At 49.9% G+C, this 24,086-nt stretch overlaps 2 protein-coding genes across 4 annotated transcripts in view; both read right to left on the bottom strand.

Moving 5' to 3' along the window:
• Window positions 1-205: 205 nt before the first annotated feature.
• Window positions 206-12,007, bottom strand: TMEM222 (transmembrane protein 222). Its single transcript, XM_019650275.1, has 6 exons — window positions 11,770-12,007; window positions 5,644-5,728; window positions 4,447-4,478; window positions 3,043-3,139; window positions 2,831-2,961; window positions 206-1,302 (listed from the first exon to the last, which is right to left on the bottom strand). Exons 1-6 carry the CDS (start codon window positions 11,961-11,963, stop codon window positions 1,215-1,217), a joined length of 627 nt encoding a protein of 208 aa, XP_019505820.1. The 5' UTR covers window positions 11,964-12,007; the 3' UTR covers window positions 206-1,214.
• A 9,857-nt stretch (window positions 12,008-21,864) lies between these two features.
• The window catches only part of WDTC1 (WD and tetratricopeptide repeats 1), a 76,414-nt gene continuing 74,192 nt past the window's right edge, over window positions 21,865-24,086 (bottom strand). For 2 of the 3 annotated variants that reach the window (XM_019650239.1, XM_019650238.1), the window contains one exon: window positions 21,865-23,809. In XM_019650239.1, the coding sequence (XP_019505784.1) occupies window positions 23,612-23,809 (198 nt within the window). In that variant the 3' untranslated portion in view covers window positions 21,865-23,611. The remainder of the gene's footprint in view (window positions 23,810-24,086) is intronic. The other variant, XR_002124843.1, reaches the window with a different exon arrangement.

Here is a 24,086-nt window from a genome sequence, read left to right as displayed (position 1 = left end):
AATTTTTAGACCTTAAATTTTTCGAAAAAAGGGTGCATCTTATACATGGGGAAATACAGTACCTGAAGGATGCTGGCGTCCCTGTAAGCTCCAGGTACTGAACGGGGACTCAACTAGGTTCCCTTGCCAGAGGCAGAGGTACCCAAGGAGATACAAACTGAAGGGGTGAGGGGACCATTGAAGGAAGAAAACAAAGACAAGGCACTGACTGGAGTTAACTCTTTATTTCCTGCCCAGGAAGCCCCGCACAAAGGACTCCACGGGGCGGGGTGAGGCAGCAGCACAGGCTCTTCCCACAACTCGAAGAGAAGGGGGGTCCATGGTGGGTGGGAGGAAACAGCTCCACTTTAACTCCCTGATGGTGCTGGTTGCTCTGATGGCCCCCCACATCTTGGACCCAAGGGGTGCCATCACCAGCGCAAGGCCCACACCTGGGGCCGGGACCCAGCTTTGTTTACATTGCTGTGATCTACAGGGGGTGACTCTGGACACATCAGCGTCACTCATCTCTCCAGCCTGGCTGGGGAAGCCCAGGCCCCAAACCACTGGGGGGAAATGGGCCCAAATACTCGGAGGCCCTGGGAGGGTGGACAGAGGGTGCTGCATGGGCTGGAAGACCCTAAGAGACGGGGCACAAACTACCCCTAGTGCAGCTTCTGGCAAACATCGCAAGTGGGGGCCCATCCAGCCCGACTGAACCATTCTAGGGGCCAGTGGTAAAGGCCCCAGGGCAGCCTAGCTTATGAAGACTTCTTAGTCTTCCCCACCCTCCCCAGGACCAGAGCCCTGGCAGGACAGGCTCTGGCAAATCCAGCTCTGGCCCCTGTGCTGCCTTGTCTGGTGGGTCCTAATGTCCTCCTGTCCCCCACCAGGCACTGGGCTGAGGCGGAGGGAGCCCAGCACAGTGGCAGGAGCAGCTCTACAGAGGGAAGCTAAGGCCTTTCCAACAGATGAACAGGAGGGTACCCTCAAGCGCTAGGGTCACAAGCCTGGGAAGGAGTGGACAGGGAACTTCTGAGTGACCAGTGAGACACAACAAACAAATACCCCTACCCCATGCTCATCCTCAGCCTAATCCCACCTAGCCCAGACTCCTGGGTCAAAACCAGCAGGTCCATCCCTGCCTTTTGGGGTGAGGAGAAAGGATCTGGAACCAAAAGGGGTGGCAGATGCCTCCTCAGGAGCCTGGTGGGTCCAAGGCCATGGGGCAGCCATCACCGCAGGTTAAAGACCAGGCTGATGGTTAAGATGATACCCAGGAGGAGGACGAAGGGCAGCCAGGTCTTCACAAAGGCCCCGACGCTGAATGAGAGGAGAATGGGTGGGAAGGGCCTGGTGAGTGGGTGTGCCACCCAGAGTCCCATCCATCCAAACCCAGAAGGGGCGGCTGCCCCCGAGGAAGCGCCTGGAACCACTCCCTCACCTCCAAACTTGGTCAACCAGGGGACTGGGCCGGGTCTGGCACCCACTACGGAGCACTGCCAACTATGATCCTGGGCAGGGGCTAGTCCAGGCTCTTAGTGGAGATATGACACCTCTCGGGGTGGGTATAGGAGACATGTCCACCTTCTCTAGGCTTTATTGGCTCCATCCTCGATCACCCCTATCTCTGGGGAGAGGTCTCCAGCGAGAGGACCAGGAATGTGTCTGGGCATGGAGGCCAGGAGCACTATCTGCCCACAGCCCTCATGTGGGCCTGCTGGGGGGGGGAGGAGTCAGGAAGAGTTAGCACAGTGTTGTGGCTGGAGTCAGGGCTCTGGGTTCAAGCCTGGTTCTGCCTCAGGCTGTGTGGCCACAGTTACAGTCTTCTCAGGGGACCTCTAAAAGCCTTGGGACTAAAAAAAGGCCCTAAAAAGAGGCCCCTGGGGGATCTCCTCTTTAGAAGCTCTTAATAGAGTGCAGCTGGAGGAAAGCTTAAAGAGGTGGCTGGGCTGCCCAGGTGTGCTGGCTCCCAAGTGGGCGGGCCACTCAACCTGAGCTGCCTTTACCTGTGAATTGGGACTAATGCCTTTGACCTCACAGGTTGTGAGGCTGTGGCTTCAAAGGTCCTCGCAGGTCACCACTGGGGCCCACCTGACCAGAACCCTGCCTCACACAAGGGATGCTGGGAAGGGACCCTGTGGGGCAGTCAGCCACTCTCCTGTGAAGGCCTACCTGTTCATTTGACCTGAGCACAGGGGTCTGTGCTCAGTCTCCCTGAGGAGCCAGAATCATTATCAAGAACATAATCAAGAGCAGTTTCAGCTTAGAGAGGCCAAGGCAGTTACCTAAGATCTCACAGTGAGCCAGTGACAGGGCTGGGTTTGGGACCCAGGTCCAGTCGGACTTCAGCACAGCCACCTTCCTCTCCACCAGGAACTTAGCTAATTGTTCTAGCCCAGGGGTCGGCAAACTGCGGCGCGCAAGCCACATGCGGCTCTTTGGGTACGTTCCATCTCAAAAGTTTGCCGACCCCTGGAAGAGCCAATCCTGTCCCTCACAACAATTTAAAAATTATTCGATAGCCATAAATATATTTTTACATAATCACCATTATGTGAATAATATCATTTAAAAATTTTATAAATGAAACTATGATAGTTTTATTTTCATTTTCAATTTTACTTCAGAGCCACGTGTACGTACCCAAAGAGCTGCATGTGGCTCGCGAGCCGCAGTTTGCTGACCCCTAGCAGCTCTTCCGTCTCAAAAGTTTGCCAACCCGTTCTAGAACCTTCATAGCTCCAATCAGCATCTGTTTTGTCCCTGCTGGCTGAAGGACTCCAGAAATGGCCCTGCTGGGATCCTTGGGAGAGCAGCCCCAGGGGAGGGTGGTGGGCGGGCAGCTCACCTGACATACTTCCCATAGAGCAGGCAGAAGAAACAGAGTGTCACCATGTTCCAGTTGGTGCTGTTGTTGTAGCGCATCAGGTTCAGGGCCAATGCCACGTGCGAGTGGCAGTTGTCACAGCAGAGATTGTGCTGGAGATGCAGGAAGGGTGGGGTCAGTCTGGACTGTGGGGAAGCTCCCACTCTGGTTCCCCTCAGGGGTGGCTCACGTACCATGCGGTGTTTGTACTCTTCAGAGGCGTCGTGCACAGCTGTGTCCCATGCATTGGGTCCGCTAGCGTATACCTGAGCAGGGTCCAACTTCCAGTACCTGAGGAGAGACGGTGGCTCTGGGCACTGGCTCAGCCCCATGAATGTTCCCTGATGCCTGCTCTGTGGAGAGCCCTGAGCTGGGTGCTGGGGATGCAGGGGTGAGTCAGGTCCAGGGAAAGGGCCATAGAGCAGACAACACAGTGTGACACAGTGATCCAATGCCATGTGGATCCTGGGAAGGACACGAACTAACTCAGCTGGGGGCTGTGAGATGCTTCCTGGGGGTGACACCTGAGTCCAGTCTGAAGGAGGAGGGATTAGCAGGCACAGGATGGGGAGTGGGTATTCTAGGCAGAGGGAACAGCTTGAACAGAGAAAGAGGCACAAAACTGTGTAGCGTGTAACCTGGAACTGCTGAAGGCAACAGGGTGATGGGATGTCGGAAAGTGAAGTTGGAGATGCAGGTGGGACCACATCGTAGTGGTCTTGAATGCCACCCTGAGGAGTTTATCCATCATAAAGCATTCTCCCCATCTCCCCACACGGGAGACTAGAGTGAGTGGGAGCAGCCTGTGGAGCTGAAGCTCATAAACCTCAAGCTGGGAGAGACTCCAAAGGTTCTCAGGCCAGGGAGAGCTGGGAGGTTAGTGCGCCCTCTGGCTGCTGTGAGGGGAATGGCTTGGTAGAGGAGCCTAGAGACGGGACCTTTGAGAAACCAAAGTGGCCGGGACTGGGGCTGCTGAGGGGGTTCCTACCTGGAAACAGGTGCCCTTAAAACTGTCTTCAAAAAGCAGCCTGGCAGTAGACACCCATCCCAGAGGCCCTTTGCCCACATTTCCACCTGCCCAAGGAAGCCAGCAGGCTGCCTCTGCTGTGTGGGGCACCAACTCCTTGGGTCCCACCCCTCCTGGGTGTAGCCTCTGACAACAGAGCACCCGATGCTGTTCTGAGCATACAGATGACTAAGGCATTGTCGCCAGAACCACAGCTGAAGTGGGTCCTCCAAGACAGAAAAAATGAAGTCCAAAAATTCCAAGCACACCAGTAATAGCTCTGAGGGGGCTTGAACTGCTTTGATTCTCTCCAACCAGAACTTTGCAGCGGAGTTCCGAACCATGCCTCCCTTACACCTTACATGGCATTGTTTACTCCTGGAGAGGCAGGAGGTTTTGGAGTGGGCCGGACCCGGGTGAGACCTAGCTCTGCTACCTCCTGTGTGATCCTGACCAAATCTCTTCCCTTTCCTCGCCCTTCCAATGGAGTGGAAAACACGACCTTGCAGAGCTGAGGCAAAGCCTGTGGATAAAGGACCTGGCCAGGAGGAACCTGGCCCTAAGGCCCGTCACACGAGTGCTCATCACTTACTTGGCAGGCTTCCCAAAGGCCATGTTGTCTTCCTGTTGAGGGACAAGAGCAGAGGTGAGTGGGGAACCCGCACCTAGCCCGGAAGACAGACCTGGGTAGGTGGTGGGAGTGCACTGACTTAGGAGGGGGATGTCAGATGGGCAGAAATGGGGCCCGGGCCCTGCTCTGGGGTTGGCCTGGTGTCTGAAGTGCCCGCAGCAGCTGTGGGAAGAAGGCAGTGTGGCAGGAGTGCACAGAGCATAGTACTCTGAGACCAAAGACACGGGGTGCCAGCCAGGAGTGCCCCTTGGGGTGGCTCCCAGGTAACTCTCTCACGCTTTCTGGGCCTCATTTTCTCCAAGTTCTCTGATCAATCTCTCATCTTTGATCACAGGGAGGCAGTTTCCTTTGTGGTATGAATGAGGACATCCTCTGACCTCCTGACCCGACAGTGCTGCCCACACAGAGCCCGTCTGGCAGTCTGGCTGCATTCACAGCAGGACGGGGAGGGGGAGTGGGGCTCGAGAGGCCTCCCAAGTCCTAAACCTGCCACATAGGATGTGTGGTATGGGAGTTATGCAGGGACAGATTCTGGGTTCAGAATCTGCTGACAAAGCCGGTCAAAGATGAATTATCATAAACATATACGCCAGTGAAAGTAATGGATACGAAAGACGTTTGTCATGTTAAGAGGACCATGATGACTATTCATGTAACAGGCTGGTGCCACCACACCTTCATTCCAGCCTTTGATGAAGCTGCAGCCTCGAAACAGGCAGGATGCAAGCCCACTGCACCCATCTTGGGCACAACCCCAGGAGTAGACCTGAGGGCACAGTTGAGCCAGTCTAGAAGGCCCACCCCCAGGGAACCATGTTAGCTTCCCCTGTGCCCCCACCTTGTGACTCCCACCTTCTGAAGGTCCAGAGATGTGGTTCCTGGATGGTCTGACTCTCCACTCTTGCCTCTAACCCCTACCCATGTCTTGGTACCCAAGGGGTGGGCAAAGGGCTGGGTCAGTTACTTAAGAATCCTTCTGGCCACACTGCCCTCCTGGCCTGTCCTAGAGGCAAGAGAAGGGGTACAGGGGTCAAACACTAGTGAGGAGCAGAGGGCCAGGGCCATGTGCTATGTGCATTCTCTTGGCTTTGGTGGAGATAAGGCCAACCTTCCATGGAAGGCTTGGAGCCCTCCAGAGGGTGTGGAACGGAGACTCACCGAGACAAAGTAGGGGCCAGCGAAGTCCCGAATGACTCCTGTGGATGTACAGATGCCCATGTGTCCGATGATGGGGAAAAACCACCTGTGAGGAAAAAAAAGGACAGGGAAGGAACAGAGCTTACTGGGGGTAGGGGGGGTCTTCCAGTAGGTTAGACGACATTGGGACACTCCGTCCATGTGAGGGACTGAGACTCTAACATTGTGTGATGAATGCCATTAGGATGGCCGGAGGGGTTGGGGGAGCACAGAAGAGGGGCAAATGAACAGCACAGTGGGATACCACCCTACCCCCGGAGAATGCTGTAACTGCAAGGATGAGAACACTGAGGAGCAGCCGGACCTCTCATTCATTGCTGGTGGGAATGTAAACTGTTTCTGCCACTTTTGAAAACTGGCCATATACTCTATGCCTCAGCAATCCACCTCAGAGCACACACCCAACAGAAATGAATCCTCATGGCCACGAAAGGCCTGCACAAGTGTGGTCACAGCACCTTTGTCTAAAGTAGCCGGAAACGTTTCTCAAAACTCATTGAACTGCAAGCTTCAAATTACATCTCAATAAAGTTGATCTAAAAAACAGCTGGAAATAATCCAAATGTCCAACAGTAGTAAAACGAGTAAGTATAATAAATTGAGGGTACAGCCATATAATGAAATAGCAAGTAACGATGAAAAAGAACTTCTACACACAACACAGATTCTCAGAGATATAAGGCAGTGAAAGAAACCTTACACGAAGGTTCGTACATATTGTTCTGTTTATGTGATGTTCAAGGAAAGGTGAAAGTAATCTATGGTGCTAGAATGCAAACGAGGGATGATCTCTGTGGTAGAACTGATGGGCACAAGGGAGCTCTTTGGGTACCAGAAATATTTTCTTTTTTTTTTTTTTTAAAGATTTTTATTGGGGAATTGGGGGATGGGAACAGCGCTGGGGAATTGGGGGAAGGGGGACAGACAAGTTGCTGTCCTTTTGTTCTTCAGTCTAGTTGTGGAGGACGTTGCTTCACTGGCCCAAGTTGGCACCATCATTGCGCTCTTCCCGGGCGAGGCAGATCAGTCGCCGGCTTCTGGACGGCCTCTGGCCGCTCACGCTGGCTGCTGGCTACACACGGTAGCCCATGGCAACCCACTACAGCAGGGGCTGCAGCCTACGCGGTCAACCGCAACTCATGGCAGCCCAGCTTCAGGTCGAGCTGTTGTTCAGCATCTTAGCTGTAGAGGGCAGTGTCACTGGCCCTCATATGTGGGATCCGAACCGGGGCCCTCTGGCATCCCAAGCCAGCTCTTAACCAACGTGCCACTCGGCCGGCCCCAGAAATGTTTTCTATCTTGAGCTGTGTGACATAAGTGTATACATATGCAAAAATCCACTGAGCCCTCCCTATACTTAAGATTTATATGCTTTACGGTATATGTTATATATCAATAAAAGTTTTTTTTTAAAGGTGCGAAAGGCATTTAAACCAATCTGTGGGTGGGGGTTTGAGGGTCAGGGGGGAGTTCAGAGGGGAAATGATGAAGACACAGTATGGGCAAGGGTAGAGGTAAAAAAAAGTGGTGTATTCCAGAGAGACAAAAAAAATGGTGTATTCCAGGAGCCAAAAGTTCAAATTCTTAAAAGCCATGGGCATTTTTTAAAAACCAAATCTCAGATGGATCCCAATATACAAAACACACAGGAACCCCGGATCTATCTGTAGTCTGAGGACTATGGCTCTAAAGGCCTAGGTGCTGGAGAGACTGATGCAGTTTAAGGGCTCACAGGGCCAGTGGCCAAGTGCTGGTCTGGTCTCAAGGCTGCACCTTGCGAGGGAGGTGGAGGCAAAACCCAGAGATGCAGCTCAAGGAAGCTATTATGTGGGGCTGGGGCAGTCAGCAAAGACTTCACAGAGGAGGTGACTTTTAATCTTGACCTGTGAAAAAACAGGATGTCAACAGGTAGAAAGCAAAACTCCGAAGCGCAAAGTGCTGCACGTATCTGGAGAATGGGAGGGGGACAGGAGTGGAGGGAAAGAGGGTGGCTAGTTCAGCGGCTAGTCTGGAATACTGGTAAGAGATGATGGTGGTCCTGACAAAAGTACTGGTCGTGGGGTGGGGAGAAGCAGATGATTCCAAAGGTCTTTAAAAGAAAGACTGGATAGTTGTATGACTCTCTACAGGACAGGTCTTCCAGGTCTGCAGCCTAAGCACTTGAGAGGATGGTGAGGCCAGACTGGTCTTTTGAGAACGTAATTAAGATTCCATCATTCCTTTGCTTAACATCCATTAATGGCTTCCTATTACACTCCTTTCAACAGTTTGGCCTTGAAGTCACCTCATGCCTCTCTTTAGCTACACTGTCTGCTTCTGGTTCCCCAAACACACCAAATGCTCATCCCATTTCAGTGCTTATTTTGCATTTGCCTCAGCCAGAACACTCTTCCCCAGAGCTTCCCAGTGCCGGCTGTTTCTCATTCTTTAGATCTCAGCTCTCCTGTAACTTCAGAGGTCTTTCCTGGCCGTGCCTTCTAAAGTAGCCACAAACCACCCCAGGCATCTCAGATCCCAATTACTCTGCTTTAATTTCTGCAGAGTATCTACTACTTCCTAAAATGATCTTATTTACTTACATGGTAACTGTCCTTCTTTCCCCACTAGTATGTAAACTCCAAGACAGCAGGATTTTTCTCTTATTTGTTAGAGGAGCCCCCAGGGCAGTGCCTGGCCCACAGATGGAGCTAAGTATTCACTGACTAAATTATGAGTGGATGCATGAATGAATGAAGGCCCTGCATTTTAGAGTAAGGCTCTGAAGTCAGACCTGGGTTGAGTCCTGACTTTGTTTTGAATGAGTTACTCATTCCCATCTGTCAGTAAGCGGGGGATAGTAATTAATTACCTCAATGGAAGGCTACTGTGAGGATTAAATAGGCTATGTTTGCATGTGCTTTGCACACTTCCTTGCACCTGGTAGTTGTTCAATGCTGTTATCATGAGATGTTAAATAAATACTTGCTATCTGATTGGCTGGACTGACATAGAGTAAGTTGCTGAAGACCCACAGTGGCCACAGGATGGACTCTCAGGATTATGAAAACGTAGTTTCTCTGGCTTCTCAGGCCCTGACTTCAGGACACCTCCCACACCACAATTCCTTTCATCTAGTTGGGGAGGTCTGGGTTTGACCGCCTTCCACATCTCACAGCTGTGCTGGCAGTTGCTGATGGAAATTAAGAATGAAAGCTGGAGACAACAGCAGAGTCCTATGCTCAGGGAAGCCCCAAAGAAGAAACTCTCAAAGTATTTATCCGTCTGGAAGCTTCATGAAGGCAAGCTCCAAAGCTGCTTTGTGGACTACTGTCTATGCAGACCTAGGTCATAATAGGTCCTCAACAGCTACTGAATGAATGAATGGAGTTACTGATCCTGGAGTTTCTATCTGGAAAGGTAGACTATCTCAGTAGAAAACGCCCCATGCTGGCTTCTAAGCCTGTATAGCCTTATCTATAAAATGGGGATGACAGTATCTATTTTCATGAGGTTGATGTATGGATTGAATGAGATAGTGAATATAAAATGTTTGGCCCCGAACAGAGTTAAGTAGCCAACCTTAGCTGTTTTGATTAGCAACAGTAGCTATTATCTGGCTTTTCAGGCAGAATTATTGGCATCTCTGAGGGGACGGACAGATCTTTGGATTCGGCTCTCTTTTCTGATTCACCTTCCAAAGACAGAAGGCAGTTCCTTGTGCCACATCTTTCCCTAGTTTTGCACTCTCGGTTGGCAATTATCACAATGCATGACAATGGTTAGTTCACATGTCTTTCTCTCCCTCCTGCTGGAGGGTGAGTCCTTTGACAGGAACATGAGCTCTTTGACAGGGTGCTACTGTGAACACCTGTACATAGGTCTGAATAGAAATGGGGTGTGAACTGCTTCTGGCCCAGATGACTGGGGATTGTGGTGCCTCTACCACATGATGTTACCAGCTCTCTAAAGAGCAGAGGGCTCCACAAATGTGTTTTTGAGAACAGAGAAAAACCAAAGAGATCTTAGGATAACAGGACAGGCTTCAGCAAAACCAATACATTCTCTCTATCCCTCCCAGTTATTCATTCTTCCATTAACATTTTACTTTCTTCATAGCACAAACCACTATCAGAAGTTCTCTTGTTAGTTTACTTGTTTACTATCTCTTTCCACCACGATTTAAACTCTATGACAGCAAGAATCATGTCTTCCTTATTCACCGCTGTATATTCTTATCACCTAGAACTACTCTGGGCACATAGGAGTAACTTAGCAAATGTGTTAAAAGAACATCGAATGAGTTAATGAACACACTTTCTTAAAACATTTATCTTGAAAGGAGTCAGATTTGGATGTTCTTAAACAAATACATAAGCATTTGAAAATGCAAAACAACTGAAGTTATATCTTTACATAAGACAAAAATTAAGGTCATTTTAGGACTGGCAGCATATAAGGCCAAAAACGATCCCTTTTCCACACCAGTTGGCTGCTTTCGATAAAGAAAACAAATCTATCACATCAGGTGAGAAGGGACAGGATGCAGTCAAAAGAGAGCAAGTTATGGAGTCAGAAGATGGAGTTTGGGATGCCTTTGCTTATTGGCGTGTGAACCTGATCAAGACATTTAATGACAGAAGAAGTTCAGCTTCATCATCTGAAAAGATAATTCCTACCTTAAAAAGTGGCTGTGAAATGCAAAGAAAATGGGTGTGAAAGAGATTGACCAACTGTCCAGCACTATAAGGAGTGGTTATTATCAGCTGTCAGGGCTGAAACATAGAAAGGCAGATCAGCTCCCCTGCCCAGAAGCTCCTCGCTAAAAGGCAGCAGCACTACCTGAACACCTGCTTTGTCTCCTGACAAAGGCCAATGTATAGTGTGTAAAGCGCCCCTGGAAGCTGTTAGAATGAGTTTTGTGGAAGCAAGAGCAACTCCATATTGAATGAGCAAGAGGAACTCCATTTTGGACATGCACAGAGAACTTAGCAGATAATGCCCAGGTGTAACCAGCTACACTCCGGAAGGTCTGCTACTGAAGATAAGAGGAGAGTCAGGGTCCCCGGCTGGCTGCCCTGATAAGGTGAGGTCAGAAAGGCACTCAGAACTGTATAAGAACAGGACTTTTGCAGCTCAGAGAGCCGGTCGAAGTGACCACGCCGTCACTCTGCTCTGAGAACCCTCCACTCTGCTCTGCTCCGCTTGGACAGAGCCGCTGCTGACCGACCTCCAGGACCAGCCACTCTTCCTCGCTCCACAGGACTCTGATTGACTTGGGGACTGGTTCCTCACTCTATTTTACCCAATTAGACTGTGTGCTTTACTGTTTGGTGTGTTGATGATTAGTGATTAATATTTGAGTAAAGAGCATATTGAAAGGCATTTAAGATCTTGCGTGCTCTGCTCTTGGCTCGTGCCACGGCTACCGCGGAGGCCTCAGTCAGTGCCAGGTAGATCCTGAGGGGTCTGAGAGTCTCTCGGGGGTTAGTCCCCCTGACTCGCAGGAAGAGACTGCAGCACGGACTGTGAGCCTAGCAGTTGCTCGTGACACATAGAAAGAACCTTGGTCTGGGAGGCAAACACCCTGGGACCTAAACACTCTTTGCAACTGAGATGTGTGTAATCTCCAGTCTCATCTGTGAGACAAAGGGTTGGACTCCTAGATCTCTGGGGGCCCTTCCAATGTTGACATCCCGGGAGCCGGTGTGGTCCCAGAACCGGCAGGATGTTTTGCGTTTAGGAGGAAGTGATCAGCAAGCATTTGCTCAATGAATGAGTAAACCAGTGAATGAATGAAGATGTCTCCTCAGACCGGGATAAGGGCCCCTCTTCTGGACGAGCTTCCCAGCCACAGAACGTTTTTCGCAAGTCTACAACTGTCTTTCTCACTGACTAGGCCGGTGCAATCAGAGTGGGGTCGTGTCCCATCGTCAGCAGAAACTGGCGCCGCGCGGCTGGCGGGGTTATGCTGACTGGGCGAGGCCTGCGGGCCGGAACGAGGAAAGGGCTTGTTGCGCGTCGGGGCCGGAGGCTGGCCCGAGGCGGCCCGAGGACGCCGCGCGGACCCGGACTCTCCCAGTTCCCGGGCAGAGGCCGGAGGAGACTCACGTGAGCACCGGGATAGGCGTCCACACCACGCAGTAGGGGAAGCGGCTCCGCTCCACGTCCATGGTGCTGCCGCCGGAGGAGCTAAACTGCTTCTTGTCCGTCTCGGCCGCCGTCGGCGCCTCCACTTCCGCCATTCCGGGCGGGGGTGGTGGCGGCGGCAACAGGAGCGGCGAACTCCCTTCCGCTTCCGCCATCCTGTGCGCGTCCCGCTCCGGCGGCACCTGCTCCGGCGCCACTTGATCCTTGGCGTCACTTCCCGGAGGTGGGGTCCGCCTGGCTTGGCCTTCCCCCCGGGAATTGGAGCCGTGGCCCTCTGGGCCCGGCCTGCTTGTCACCGCCCAGGACCCCGCCGCCGTACTTGTCACCTGCCAGCACCATGGGTTTGCGCCTACACTGCATGGCTGCGGAAGGGATGCCCTCAGGCAGCGCACAGTCTAGCGCCGTAGAGCCACCAAGAACTCTGTAATTCAGAACGCTGAGGGGTCCTAAAAGGTGTGGTACAGCCTCTATTTATTGATCACTTCTTAGGTACCAAGCAGCTGACATAACATTGTTTTTAATCCCCATAAATTGGTTAGACATGCAAATTTAGGGATTTCCCCCAGGTTACAAGTAACAATTAAGGCTCCGGGTGAGGTGAATGGCCACGACACAAACCCAAGTCTGACCCAAGTCTGTCTCCCTTGTCCGTTTCATTCTGTGATCTCTCACGAGATAGTGGCAGCATAAAGTAAGGACGAAAATATTGTGTGCAGTGTGTGTATAGAAGTAGGGGAGCCTTGCCCTAAGATATTTGAGCTGAGTTATGTTTGCCAAGTGGCAGGGTGGTGGGGGTGGAGGGATACCTGCAGCCTTGTAAAGAAAGGCCTTGCCCAGCACAGTGTGCACGACTGTGAATATCACCTTGGCCGGAGTAAATCACAAGATCTAGATGTGATGCGATCTCTTCACTGTACAAATGGGAAAACTGAGGCTCTGGGAAGTTAAGTAATTGTCTGAGATCACACACAACCATATAGAGAGGACAGGCTCAAATCTTGGGATTCTTTGGGTTTTTTGTTTGTTTTTTTAAGATTTTATTGGGGAATCGGGGAAGGGGAACAGACAAGTTGCTGTCCTTTTGTTCTTCAATCTAGTTGTAGAGGACATCGCTTCACTGGCCCATGTTGGTATTATCATTGCGCTCTTCCCAGGTCAGGCAGTCGCTCGCCGGCCATTGGACAGCTGTTCACGGAGGCTCATGGCAACTCACAAAAGTTCACGCCAGCTGCTGGCTAGTCTTGGGGCTTTTTAAATGATGCCAAGATAGACAAAGAAAATAGAATCCGCTGGGGTGGAAAGTGGGAATGGGGGGACAAGAAGCAAGGCAGCAGCTAAAAATCAGGCCAGAGGGAGATATGGGCAAATCCACTTAGGAAGGTGGGAGCTATGCCTTTTGGAAAGGTCTTTTTTTCCATTGAATTACACCCCCCCCAACCCCCAACGCTGATCTACAGAAAGGCTGCTGTCCTGTTTTTAGCACCTAATATTTTAATGCACTTTGGGGGAGACGGGGTGTGTGTCTGTCTCTGTCATAGAACTTGATTTCAGTAGCTAGCATAGTTCCTAGTTCAGAGCAGATGCCCATTAGATGTTTATTGATTTATTGAAGGATTGAATGGATGTTTTATAAAGACCTCATAGATAGCACAGCTGAAAATGATTCTAACCCACTCAAAATTCTTTGAGTACGTTTGTGCCTCTCCTGTGACGCATGTGTAGTGTGTGATCCTTGCAGGGAAGCAACCAGCATCTAGCCCAGGGTTTGGGATACATTAGGTGTGCAGTATATGTTTATTAAATGAATAAATTATATTACTTATCTATTCAATCATTATTGCTGTCTAATCTCTTCTGAATCACAGGCTCCGAAGAAGGTCTATGCCTTTGACATTCCTCTACCATCACTGTCAAACCATAGTTCTAGCACAGGGCTGGTGGGTGCCCTTTAAACACTTACTGTGTATATGGATGAATAAACAACCTAAGTCTTTCTTAGGGCCTCCCACAAATTTGGTAGTACTAACTAACCTAAGTGCTGCATTTAATCTGACAACCTTCCGTGGCTTCCCATTGCACTTCAAATAAAACGCAAATATCCTACCATGTTTTACAAGGCCCTGCATCTGGACCATGCCCTTTTCTTATTTGTTCACCATGGTACAACCACCCTGGCCTTTTTTCAGTTCTTCCCGTGTGCCATGCTCTTTCATACCCCAGGAACTTGGCGCACATTGTTCTCCTCTGATTGAAATCTCCCCTTCCCCGACTGCCTCCAACACCTAACTTGCTAGCTTCCACACATCCTTCAAGTCTCATGTTAAATGTCACTTTTTCAGAGAGCCCTTCCCTGGCCTTCCAATCTAAACTAGAAAGCCCCTGTTAATCTCCCTTGGAACACCCTGTTCTTTTCCTTCACAGCACATTTGTAGCTGTGTATTGTTAGACTCTCCCTAGGCTGGAAACTCATTCACTTCTGTAAACCCAGTGCCTAGTAGTGTCTGGCACATAGCATTTGCTTAATAAATATTTGCTAAACTGAATGAATGGCAAATACTTATTACCTTGGTGTCATATGCTGGCTACAGAAATTCTACGGGCAGGAACCTAGCTTGTCATCTGCTACCTCTCAGTGCCTCAAGCTCTTTTAAGGGGCCCATGGAGGTTGGTGGGCATGGTGCTCAAGAATAGGGTCTGACCAGGGAGCCCTAGCTTCCTTCCCGATGGCCTGCACCATCCTACCCTTGGCCTAGGCGGGTGAGAAGCAGGCACATGAGGAGGGCCGGGTACCTAGGGGGAGAAGCCAGTTCCTTCTCTTACTCCTCTGGGGCCCCTCTCCCAGTCTTGTTCCCCACCACATACACATCACCTTGATTCTCTCACCCAATGTAAAAACCTCCCTGGCCTGTGCCCTTGCCTCCTCTGCTGCTGCCACCCCTATCACCCACAGACAGATGGGAAATCTCCATCAAAGACTAACACTTCCTTCCAGGCTCAAGATCACAGCGGGGTCCTGGAAGAAGTTCCTCTAACAGAGAGCTCAGGATAGGATTGATAGGGCTCATAGCTACCCCTCCCCCCAACACACACACCACCGAGACCTAAAATAGGAATGACCATCTGGATCCACTCACAGGGATGGCTGGGGGAGGGAAGGAGGGCAGAGCTGGAACTGTCCAACTGGGAAAGCTTCGAGGGTAGGATGTTGCTTGTCCAAAGGGTGAACTCAGGGCACGTCCTCTTGGTGGGAGTCAGGGCACCCCCTCAATTGGCCCCATGTATGAATCCCTGGGGCTCACGGATGACCTCCTTCAGGCCATTTCACTCCTCATCCTGGCATTCAAGGCCCCTGTGGTCTGGCCCCAAACCCCAGCCTTCTTTTCCAGCCTCATCTGTCACTGTGTCTCTCAGGACCTAACCTCACTGTGCTGTCTGCCTTTGAGAGAATGGAGCTCTGCACTGCATACCTCACGTCTTTGCTCACACTGTTCCTTCAACAGAATGCCCTTCCCTTACTCTCTTCACCACTTTCAAGGTTTCTGGCACATGCTCCCTCTTTGCTCCCAGAGCACGGAGGCTGTGTTTCCACCTATTGAATATTCATGTGTACTTGCATTAGCATTAGCTGTTTACATGTCTGTCTCCCCCAGGAGACTGAACTCCTTGAGAAAGGGACTGACTGGATCTATAGGCCCCTGTATTCAGCACAGCACCCGGCAGATAGGAAGTGCTTAGGGAATGTCACTGGAGCTATCTGTTGACCATAGATGGTCTCCTTTAAGGCTCTGGGGAAGAATCACCTCAATCAATAACCCAGGCAGCAGGGCTGAGACAGGGCGATCACCGCTGCAGGTTGGAGGAACTGCTGGGTGTAATGTAGTGTGTGTGTTGTGTGGGAGGGCAGTGTCCTCTCTCGTGCAGCCTTTCTGCTCTGTTCCGTTCATTGCCTTCTCTGGCTCCTGGAGACTGGCGTTCTCTCCATGAAGCCCCGAACTGTCTTCCAGCATGGCTCTAAACCTTCTTGTGGTGAGGAGGGGACCACCTGAAAACAGACCCTCTGACCCTTTAGACATCGGAGTTTACAAAATGACTTCCTTTTCCATTCCATTTTATAGCTGGGCAAACTTACCCAAGATTATCAGAAACAAAAAACTAAGCTCAGACTCTAAGTCTCTTACTCCCAGGTGGGCAGTAGAGCACCATGATTAAACAGGTGAACTTATGAGTGAGCCAGCAAGCGCAGGGGTTGAATCCCTGTCAGCAATTGTCATACCTTAGGAAAGTAATTGAACCTGTCGGGGCATCAGTTTCCTCATCTCTAAAATGGGAAATGGTAATTCACGTCTTGTGAATAACAGTTCCTGGCCCAAAATAAACACTCAATGTTAGCTATTATAGCAGTTGAAACCACACACCACCATTGTAGGACTCAAAAAGCACTTTGATGTGCATAATCTCAGTGTGATTTGGAACCTCCTTACAATGCGGTGAAGTAACTAGAGCTGGTATCATAACACCCATTTTACCGATGAGGAAATGAGTCCGGAGAGGTTCAGAGACTTTCCTGAGGTCTCAGCATGTATTAGGCAGAGCTGGGGTTCTGAACCTTCACCCTGAACTGCTTCTGCTGGTGACCTCATTTAGGGCCATTAAAGAGTGAGGAGGGCCAGCTGTGTGGCTCAGTTGGTTAAGAGTGTGAGTTCTGAGCAACAGGGTTGCTGGTTCGATTCCCACATGGGCCAGTGAGCTGCACCTGAGCTGAGCTGCTGCTGAGTTGCCAATAGGTGGCAGGATGGCTCAGCTGGTGAAAGCATACGCTCTTAGCAACAAGGTTTCCGGTTTGACTTCTGCATGGGATGGTGGGCTGTGCCCACCCACGACTAAGATTGAACACAGCACTCTGAGCTGAGCAGCTGTAAGCTGCTGACGGGTGGCCGGATGGCGGCTGGACTTGGAGCTGAGCTTGCTGTGCCCTCCACAACTAAGATTGAAGGACAACAACTTGGCTGTTCCACTTACCCAATTCCCCAATAAAATCTTAAAAAAAAAGTGAGGAGGCCAGCCTGAGATTGTGTAAATCAACATAAGATAGGTGCAAACTATGGCCTAATTAGGACCAAGACCTATTTGTATATAAAAACAGGAATGGCTCGGGAGCAGGAGACAGAAGAACAAGGCCAAACAATAGAGAGCCTCATGCCTGCCATTGTGTCCATCAGAATGCCTTCCTCCTGTCCGCCTCCCCTGCCAGACAGAGCCTGGCACACAGCAGGGCACTAGATGGCAGAATGTATGGGGGAGGACTCACAGTTCCCAGTGAAATCCAATGTGCAGGGACCATGCACAACCCCCGTATTTGCTATTTCCCATCTTCCAGATATGGTGGACGCTCCCAGGAGGGCAGGTCTGTTGTGTGCATTTTCATTAAGCCAGAGCCAGACACGTAGGAGGAGCTCAAAAAGTATCATGACATTAAATAAGAAAACGATTTTTAAGGAATTGGACCAAGACTCATTTGGGATCCAGTCCTGGTTTTGTTTCTAGTTCACTGGGGGTCCTTAGGCAGCCCACCCTTTTTTTGCCCCTTTGAAACTCACTGTCCCTATTTGTACAATATGGGGATAGAACTAAATCAGTGGGTCTCAGCTGTGGTGGTAATTAGAATGAATCTCGGATGCTTAAAACAATGGATGGATGCCTGGGCCCCACCTCAGACCAATTAAAACAGACTCTCTGAGGTAGAGCAGGGGTAGTTTTTAAGGTATTCTGGGTGATTCTGATGTATAGCCAGGGCTAAGAACCTCTAAGCTAGATGATCTCTCATTGCCTTTTAAGTTCTGCAAACACGTGCTCCTAAGCATAAAGACTGCCAGCCGCAGGCCTCTGGGGCCACACCTACCCACCACAAGCACAGGGGTCCCAATTCTAATGTCTGTTTTGCTATACACTCACTGTGTGAGTTTATCAGAGCACCAGACTCGCTAGCAGCATGGCTGGTGAGTGCTTTGGATGAGTCACGCGTGTGGAAGCACATCAGAAAGGGAGCACCGCGGATCTTTTCACTGTCTTTATAGTTTTGCCTTTTCCAGAATGTCATAGTGGGAATCATACAGTGTGGCTTTCAGACTGGCTTCTTTCACTAAGCAATCTACATTTAAGTTTTCTCCATGTTTCTGTGGCTTGAGAGCTCATTTCTTTTTTATCATTAAATAATATTCCATTGTATGGCAGTACCACAATTTATCTATTTACCTTTTGAAGGACTTCTTGGTTGCTTCCAGGTTTTGGCAGTTAGGAATAAAGCTGCTGTAAACATTCGCGTAGTAGGTTTTAGTGTGGAGTTAAATTTTCAGTTCATTTAGGTAAATACTAAGGGAGCGACTGCTGGATCCTATGGTAAGGCTATATTTCACTTTGTAAGAAGCTGCCAACCTGTCTTCCAAAGTGGCCATACCATTTTGCATTCCCCCCAGCAATGAATGAAAGTTCCTGTTGCTCCACATCCTTGCCAACATTTGGTGTTGTCAGTTTCCTGGATTCCAGCCATCCTAATAGGTGTGTAGTAGTATTTCATTGTTGATTTAATTTGCAATTCCCTAATGACATAATGGCTGAGCATCTTTTCATATGTTTATTAGTCACCTGTATATCCTCTTTGCAAGGTGCCCATTCAGATCTTTTGTCCTTTAAATTGGGCTGTTTTCATATTGTTGAGTTCTTTGTATATTTTGGATACAAGTTTTTTATTTGGTATATTTTGCAAATATTTTCTCAGTCCTTGTCTTTTTCATTCTCTTAACAGTGATTTCCTAGAAGTAATTTTTTCTAGATGAAGTGCTTTTTTAGACATAGAGCAGGTTTTTAATGAAGTCCAACTTAACAATTCCCCCCCCCCCCATGGATTGTGCTTTTCATGTTGTATCTAAAAACTCATTGCAAACCCAAGGTCACCTAGGTTTTCTCCTGTTTATCTTCTAGAAGTTTTATCGCTTTGTGTTTTACATTTAGGTCTATGATCCATTTTGAGTTAACTATTGTGAGTGGTGTAGTGTCAGTGTTTAGACTCATTTTTTTTTGCATGTAAATGTCCAGTTGTTCCAGCACAACTTGTTGAAAAGATTATCCTTTCTACATTGAATTGACTTTGCTTCTTTGTCAAAGATCAATTGACGATATTTGTGTGGATCTACTTCTGGGTTCTCTAGTCATTCCACTGATCTATTTGTCTGTTCCTTTGTCAAGACCACACTGTCTTGATTATTGTGGCTTTATGGTAAGTCTTGAGGTCCGGTAACATTAATCCTACAACTTTGTTCTTCTTTGACTCTGTTATTTGTGTCAGCTATTCTCGGTCTTTTGCCTCTCTGTATAAACTTAAAAATCAATTTGCCGATATTCACAAAATAACTTGCTGGGATTTTGATTGGGATTTCACTGAAGTTATAGATCAAGTTGGGAAGAAATGACATCTTAATAATGCTGAGTCTTCCTATCCATGAGCATGGAATAGCTCTTCATTTATTTTGATTTTTTTCATCAAAGTTTTGTAGTTTTCCTCATATAGATCTTGTACATATTTTGTCAGATTTAATCCTAAGTACTTTTTTTGGGGGGGAATGCTGATGAAGGCTGACTAGGTGGAGCACAGAGGATTTTTAGGGCAGTGAACTATTCTGTATGATACTGTAATGGTGGATACATGACATTATGCATTTGTCAAAACTCACAGAACTGTACAATACAAAGAGTGAACCCTAATGTAAACTATGGCCTTTAGTTAATACTAATGCATCAATATTGATTCATTAACTGTAACATGTACCACACTAATGCAAGATGTTAATAATAGGGGGAAATGAGCCAGGGAGAGAGGGAGTATCTGGGACGCTCTGCTCTGTACTATCTGCTCAATTTTCTGGAAGCCTAAAACTGCTCGAAAAATAAAATCTATTAATTAAAAAGAAAAAAAAGGGGGGTTAGTCGGGTGGCTCAGTTGGTTAGAGTGTGAGCGCTGAGCAACAGGGTTGCTGGTTCAATTCCCACATGGGCCAGTGAGCTGCGCCTGAGCTGAGCTGCCACTGAGCTGTCAATGGGCAGCCAGATGGCTCAGCTGGTGAGAGCGCATGCTCTTAACAACAAAGTTGCCAGTTCAACTCCACATGGGATGGTGGGCTGTGCACCCCCACAACTAAGATTGAACACGGCACCTTGAGCTGAGCATGGGTGGCCGGATGGCTCAGTTGGTTAGAGCGTGTGCTCAGAACAAGGCTGCCAGTTCAACTCCCGCATACGATGGTGGGCTGCGCCCCCTCCCCCCCTGCCCTCCCCCCGCAAATAGACTGAAAATGGCAACTGGACTTGGAGCTGAGCTGCACCCTCCACAACTAAGATTGAAGGCCAACAACTTGACTTGGAGCTGATGGGTCCTGGAGAAACAGAATGTTCCCCTTCCCCATAAAAATCTTTTTAAAAAAAAAAAGAAAAGAAAGGGAAAAAAAGGGAGTACTAACTGCAAATGAAAAGGAGCCCTTGGTGAAGTCTTCCAATGGCTCCTCCTTGCTTACAGGATCAAGCCAAGCCTACAGTCTCTGACCAAGCACAGAGTCCTCCACTATTTGGGTGCCCCTTCAATCCATGGGCCACCCCACCCTCTGCAATGCAGCAGAACTGAATCACTTACACTTTGTGAGGGATCTGGGACTTTGCAGGACTCTTGGCCTGGAACATTGTCCCTCCTTTGCCTAATCTGCAAATGTTTTGAAAAAGCTTCTGCAGACTTCAATTTAGGAACAGAGGAATGACACCAGCCCACAGCACCTGCATGTAACACCACCTATTGTGCTTCTGGCAGCACTCCTTTCCTGTCTGTCTCCTGCACTAAACCAAGCATATCCTGCTGGTCCCAGCCTGGTTCTTTCCAAATGTAAACAGAAGAATCACAAAGTTTCAGTACTGAAACTACCATTCCCACGGTACTGAAACACAATTCCCAAACTGTGCATCAAGGCACCTTAGGGTGCCACAGCAAATTCATAGGGGGCACAGTAGGATATTTTAAATTTGATAGATATTCAACATCTGTTGGCTACTGAGAGAACTAGCTCAAGGTAGTTCAACGTTTCATCATTAGGTTGCACTACGTTCCTTTGATTACGCCATCTTTGAGAAGCTGTGTTTTTAGTGGTTGCTGTGATAAAAAGCAAATGAGTCAATATGGAACAGAAAATGAGGGTGCTGGTTTCCAATCTGATTAGAAAGTTGGACATGTTTTTCAGTGCCCAACAAGCACACAGATCCCATTTGTTACTGTAGTTCTTTAAGAAAGAAATAAAAATATTGTTTCTTCTCATTTAAGTGATGACTTAGGACATAAATTCTTATTAAAAGAGTTGGGTTTAACCACTTAATAAATTGAACTGTGAGGTATTTCTTTTGGCTTCGGGGCTCCATGAAAAAAGTTACTGAGACACTAACTTTGGGCTGTGAGCTGAGCCCATCACAGGGATGGGCTGTGAGCTGAGAAAGTCTGGGAACCTTTGGTCTAAGAAATCCTCGAATCCAGGACATATAAGAAAACTACAGGTTGTGGAATCAATTTAGTGGGTGGTAACCAGCATTCTTCCTCCTTAAGAGAATGGTAAATAGAACACACATTGCGTATAGCAAGAGTATTATTGTGTAAAACTTATGTTCATTATATACATACAAATAAGTATAGATATCTTGAGTCACAATATGAAATGTACATTTCTTATTTGGGTTCTGATTTAAAAGTTTGAAAAACCACTAAGACCCCGACCTCCTTATTATATAGATGAGAAAACAGCCTGGGGAGTAAAGGCTAATTAGTGTAAGTCACAGCCACCAGTGCTGGGATCTGGACTCAGTCCTGCTAGGCTGGGAGGCTGCCGCTCACAGGGACCCTTCTAAGGCAGGCCGCGTTCTGCCTGGTAGAGATGTGGTTACTCCAAGTCACACAACTACAAAGGTGAGGGGTTGGGTACCCTCACTTTGGACCCAAGACCCATTTGCACCCCACAAATGCCACCAGCCACACCTAGAACAAAACGGTTTTAATCAATTGCGTCACCCTCACTCTCCTGGGAGCGGAGCAACAAAAAGGCTCGGCTCCTGCCCCCAGAGGACAGTAAGGCTTATGTGTCTCTCCACACTGCAGGGCTTGGGCTGGACAGGCAGGGGGCGGGAGGCAGGGAGAGAGGAAATGGCGGGCAGCTCGAACACAGGAAAGCAAAGGGGCCCCTGCTGGTCCTTGGGCCCCAAGGCCCAGCCCCAATGCTCCGGCTCTCCCCTCCCTGGCTAGAGAAAGGTCACGGAGAAGAGACAGGGGAGCAAGTCCCAGCAGCAGGAGAAGCAGCAGCAGCTGTTTCCTTCACCAATAAATATACTTCATTACCAAGCGAGAAAAGAGGGGTGGGAAGAGGGACTGGGGTGGGGAGGAAGGGGGAGAAGCTGCCACCTGTGTTGCTGGGATTAAAGCAATGACGAGATGGTGCCAGACCCCCCACCACTATCCTCACCCCTCTGTCTTCTTAAAACTGTGAAAAAGCTTTTAACATGGCCCTCCTGTCTCCAGGGCTGCTCTGAAGCCTGACTGAGAGGAGGCACCTGGCAGAGACAGGGCGGAAGGAAGGAGGGAGGGAGAAAAAGAAGAAGGGAGGCTGCTTCTCCCCAGAGGCTGCAGCTGGAGGGCTGGAGCCAAGTAAGCAGTGAGGGGGGGAGACGGGAGGAAGGATGAACCAACTACCAGGAGCAGCTCCTGAGCTGAGAGCCACGGGGGCAGAGGGGGGCCTGGTGAGTGGTGGGGTGACCGCTGCATCCAGTGTAAAGCTGAGGCGGGAGGGGGCTGAGTTAGGGACTTTCCCATCTAAGTGGCTCAGGAGACTCACCCTCCTCCCCCCCAGAGCAGCAGGGGACAGAGAAAAGCCATCACTTCTTTGGTCTTTGTGGCGGCTCTGCTTGTGGGGTGGGAGGGAGGACAGAAAGGGCGAAAAGGGCCCTTAGCAGGGAGCGCCACCTCAGCAAGAGGAGGCCTGGCTGGGAGCTCTGGCAGAAAGGTCACAGTGAGGCCAGGAGCGCCTGAGAGAGGAAAGTGGCTGTAGGGGCTGGCTGGCACGGGTGGGTGGGGTATGGTGCGGTGCCCCACCCTCTGCCAGGGCCCAGGAAAGGCTGAGCCCCCAGAGGCGGCTTGGGGAGGAGGCCGCGCTGCAGCCAGGCCGTGGCCTGGCCCTGCCCACGCCAGGGCTCCCATCCTTCCTTTTCCTCCACCCTGACACAGTGGCTCTGAAGGGATGGTGGGACCCCATCCTTTTCTAGAACCTTCCCTGAAGACCACAGGGGAGTTAGCCTTGCCAATCAGAGAGCAAGAGTGGCAACAGGTCGAGGCTAGCCCTTACGCCTGGGAATGCCACTCCCCTTCCTGCTGCCGACTGAAAGGTAGGGCAGTCCTTGAAGGCAGCTTCAGTCCTGGCCTCCCCACCTGAGGCAGGCCAGAGCCCTGCAGGGACCCGGAAGCAGGGAAGCAGGAGGGGAGTGGCCTACGAAGGGCCTTCCCCTCCTGTTCTTCTGCTCGGGACTGGGCTCAGTCAAGGGGCAATCTGCCTAAAAGTCTGAAAGCCTGCAAGTTTTAGCAACCCCCACCCCAATGCCAAACTAACAAACAAAACAGGGGAAATGAAAAAAATGGGGTGGGGGAGGAGACAAACCAAAACAGAACCCCCTGACCTCCTGCCCAGGACGGAGGGTCCAGCCAGTCGCAGGGGCTGGGGATGAGGGCTAGGAGGGTCTAGCTGGGCCGGCACTGCACCTGGCCCTCAGAGCTGTCCTCGTCATCGGAGGCCCCAGCACCCCCGCTGCTCAGGCCTGTGATCCGGTAGCCCATGTTGAGCAGCATCACCTCCAACGGGTCAGCATTCATGCGCCGCTGGTTGGCCTGAGAAGCACCCTCCATGTCCTCTACGACACGGCCTGTGAGGTCTTCACTCTGTGGGGGGAGGCACACATACTTCTGGGATATACGTGAGGGGGACACACACAGACTGAACTGTACATATGGAGGGGGATGTGAACACCAGCTGTATGTGGGTTTATATCGGTTTATCCATATGTGTACATGGGTAGAGGGAACGAACACACATACTGGGCTATGCCCGGGGTACCCCCCTCCCCAGGCCATATGTGAGGGAAACCACACACCACACGGGGGCCCCAGGGTAATACACACTGGGAGGGGATATAACACCCTGGGATATATGTCAGGG

Source organism: Hipposideros armiger, unplaced genomic scaffold, assembly GCF_001890085.2.
Source record: "Hipposideros armiger isolate ML-2016 unplaced genomic scaffold, ASM189008v1 scaffold_138, whole genome shotgun sequence".
In the NCBI taxonomy this organism is placed as follows: Eukaryota; Metazoa; Chordata; class Mammalia; order Chiroptera; family Hipposideridae; genus Hipposideros; species Hipposideros armiger.
Note: the sequence above shows the minus strand (reverse complement) of the source record. Positions and strands in the feature narration are given on the sequence as shown.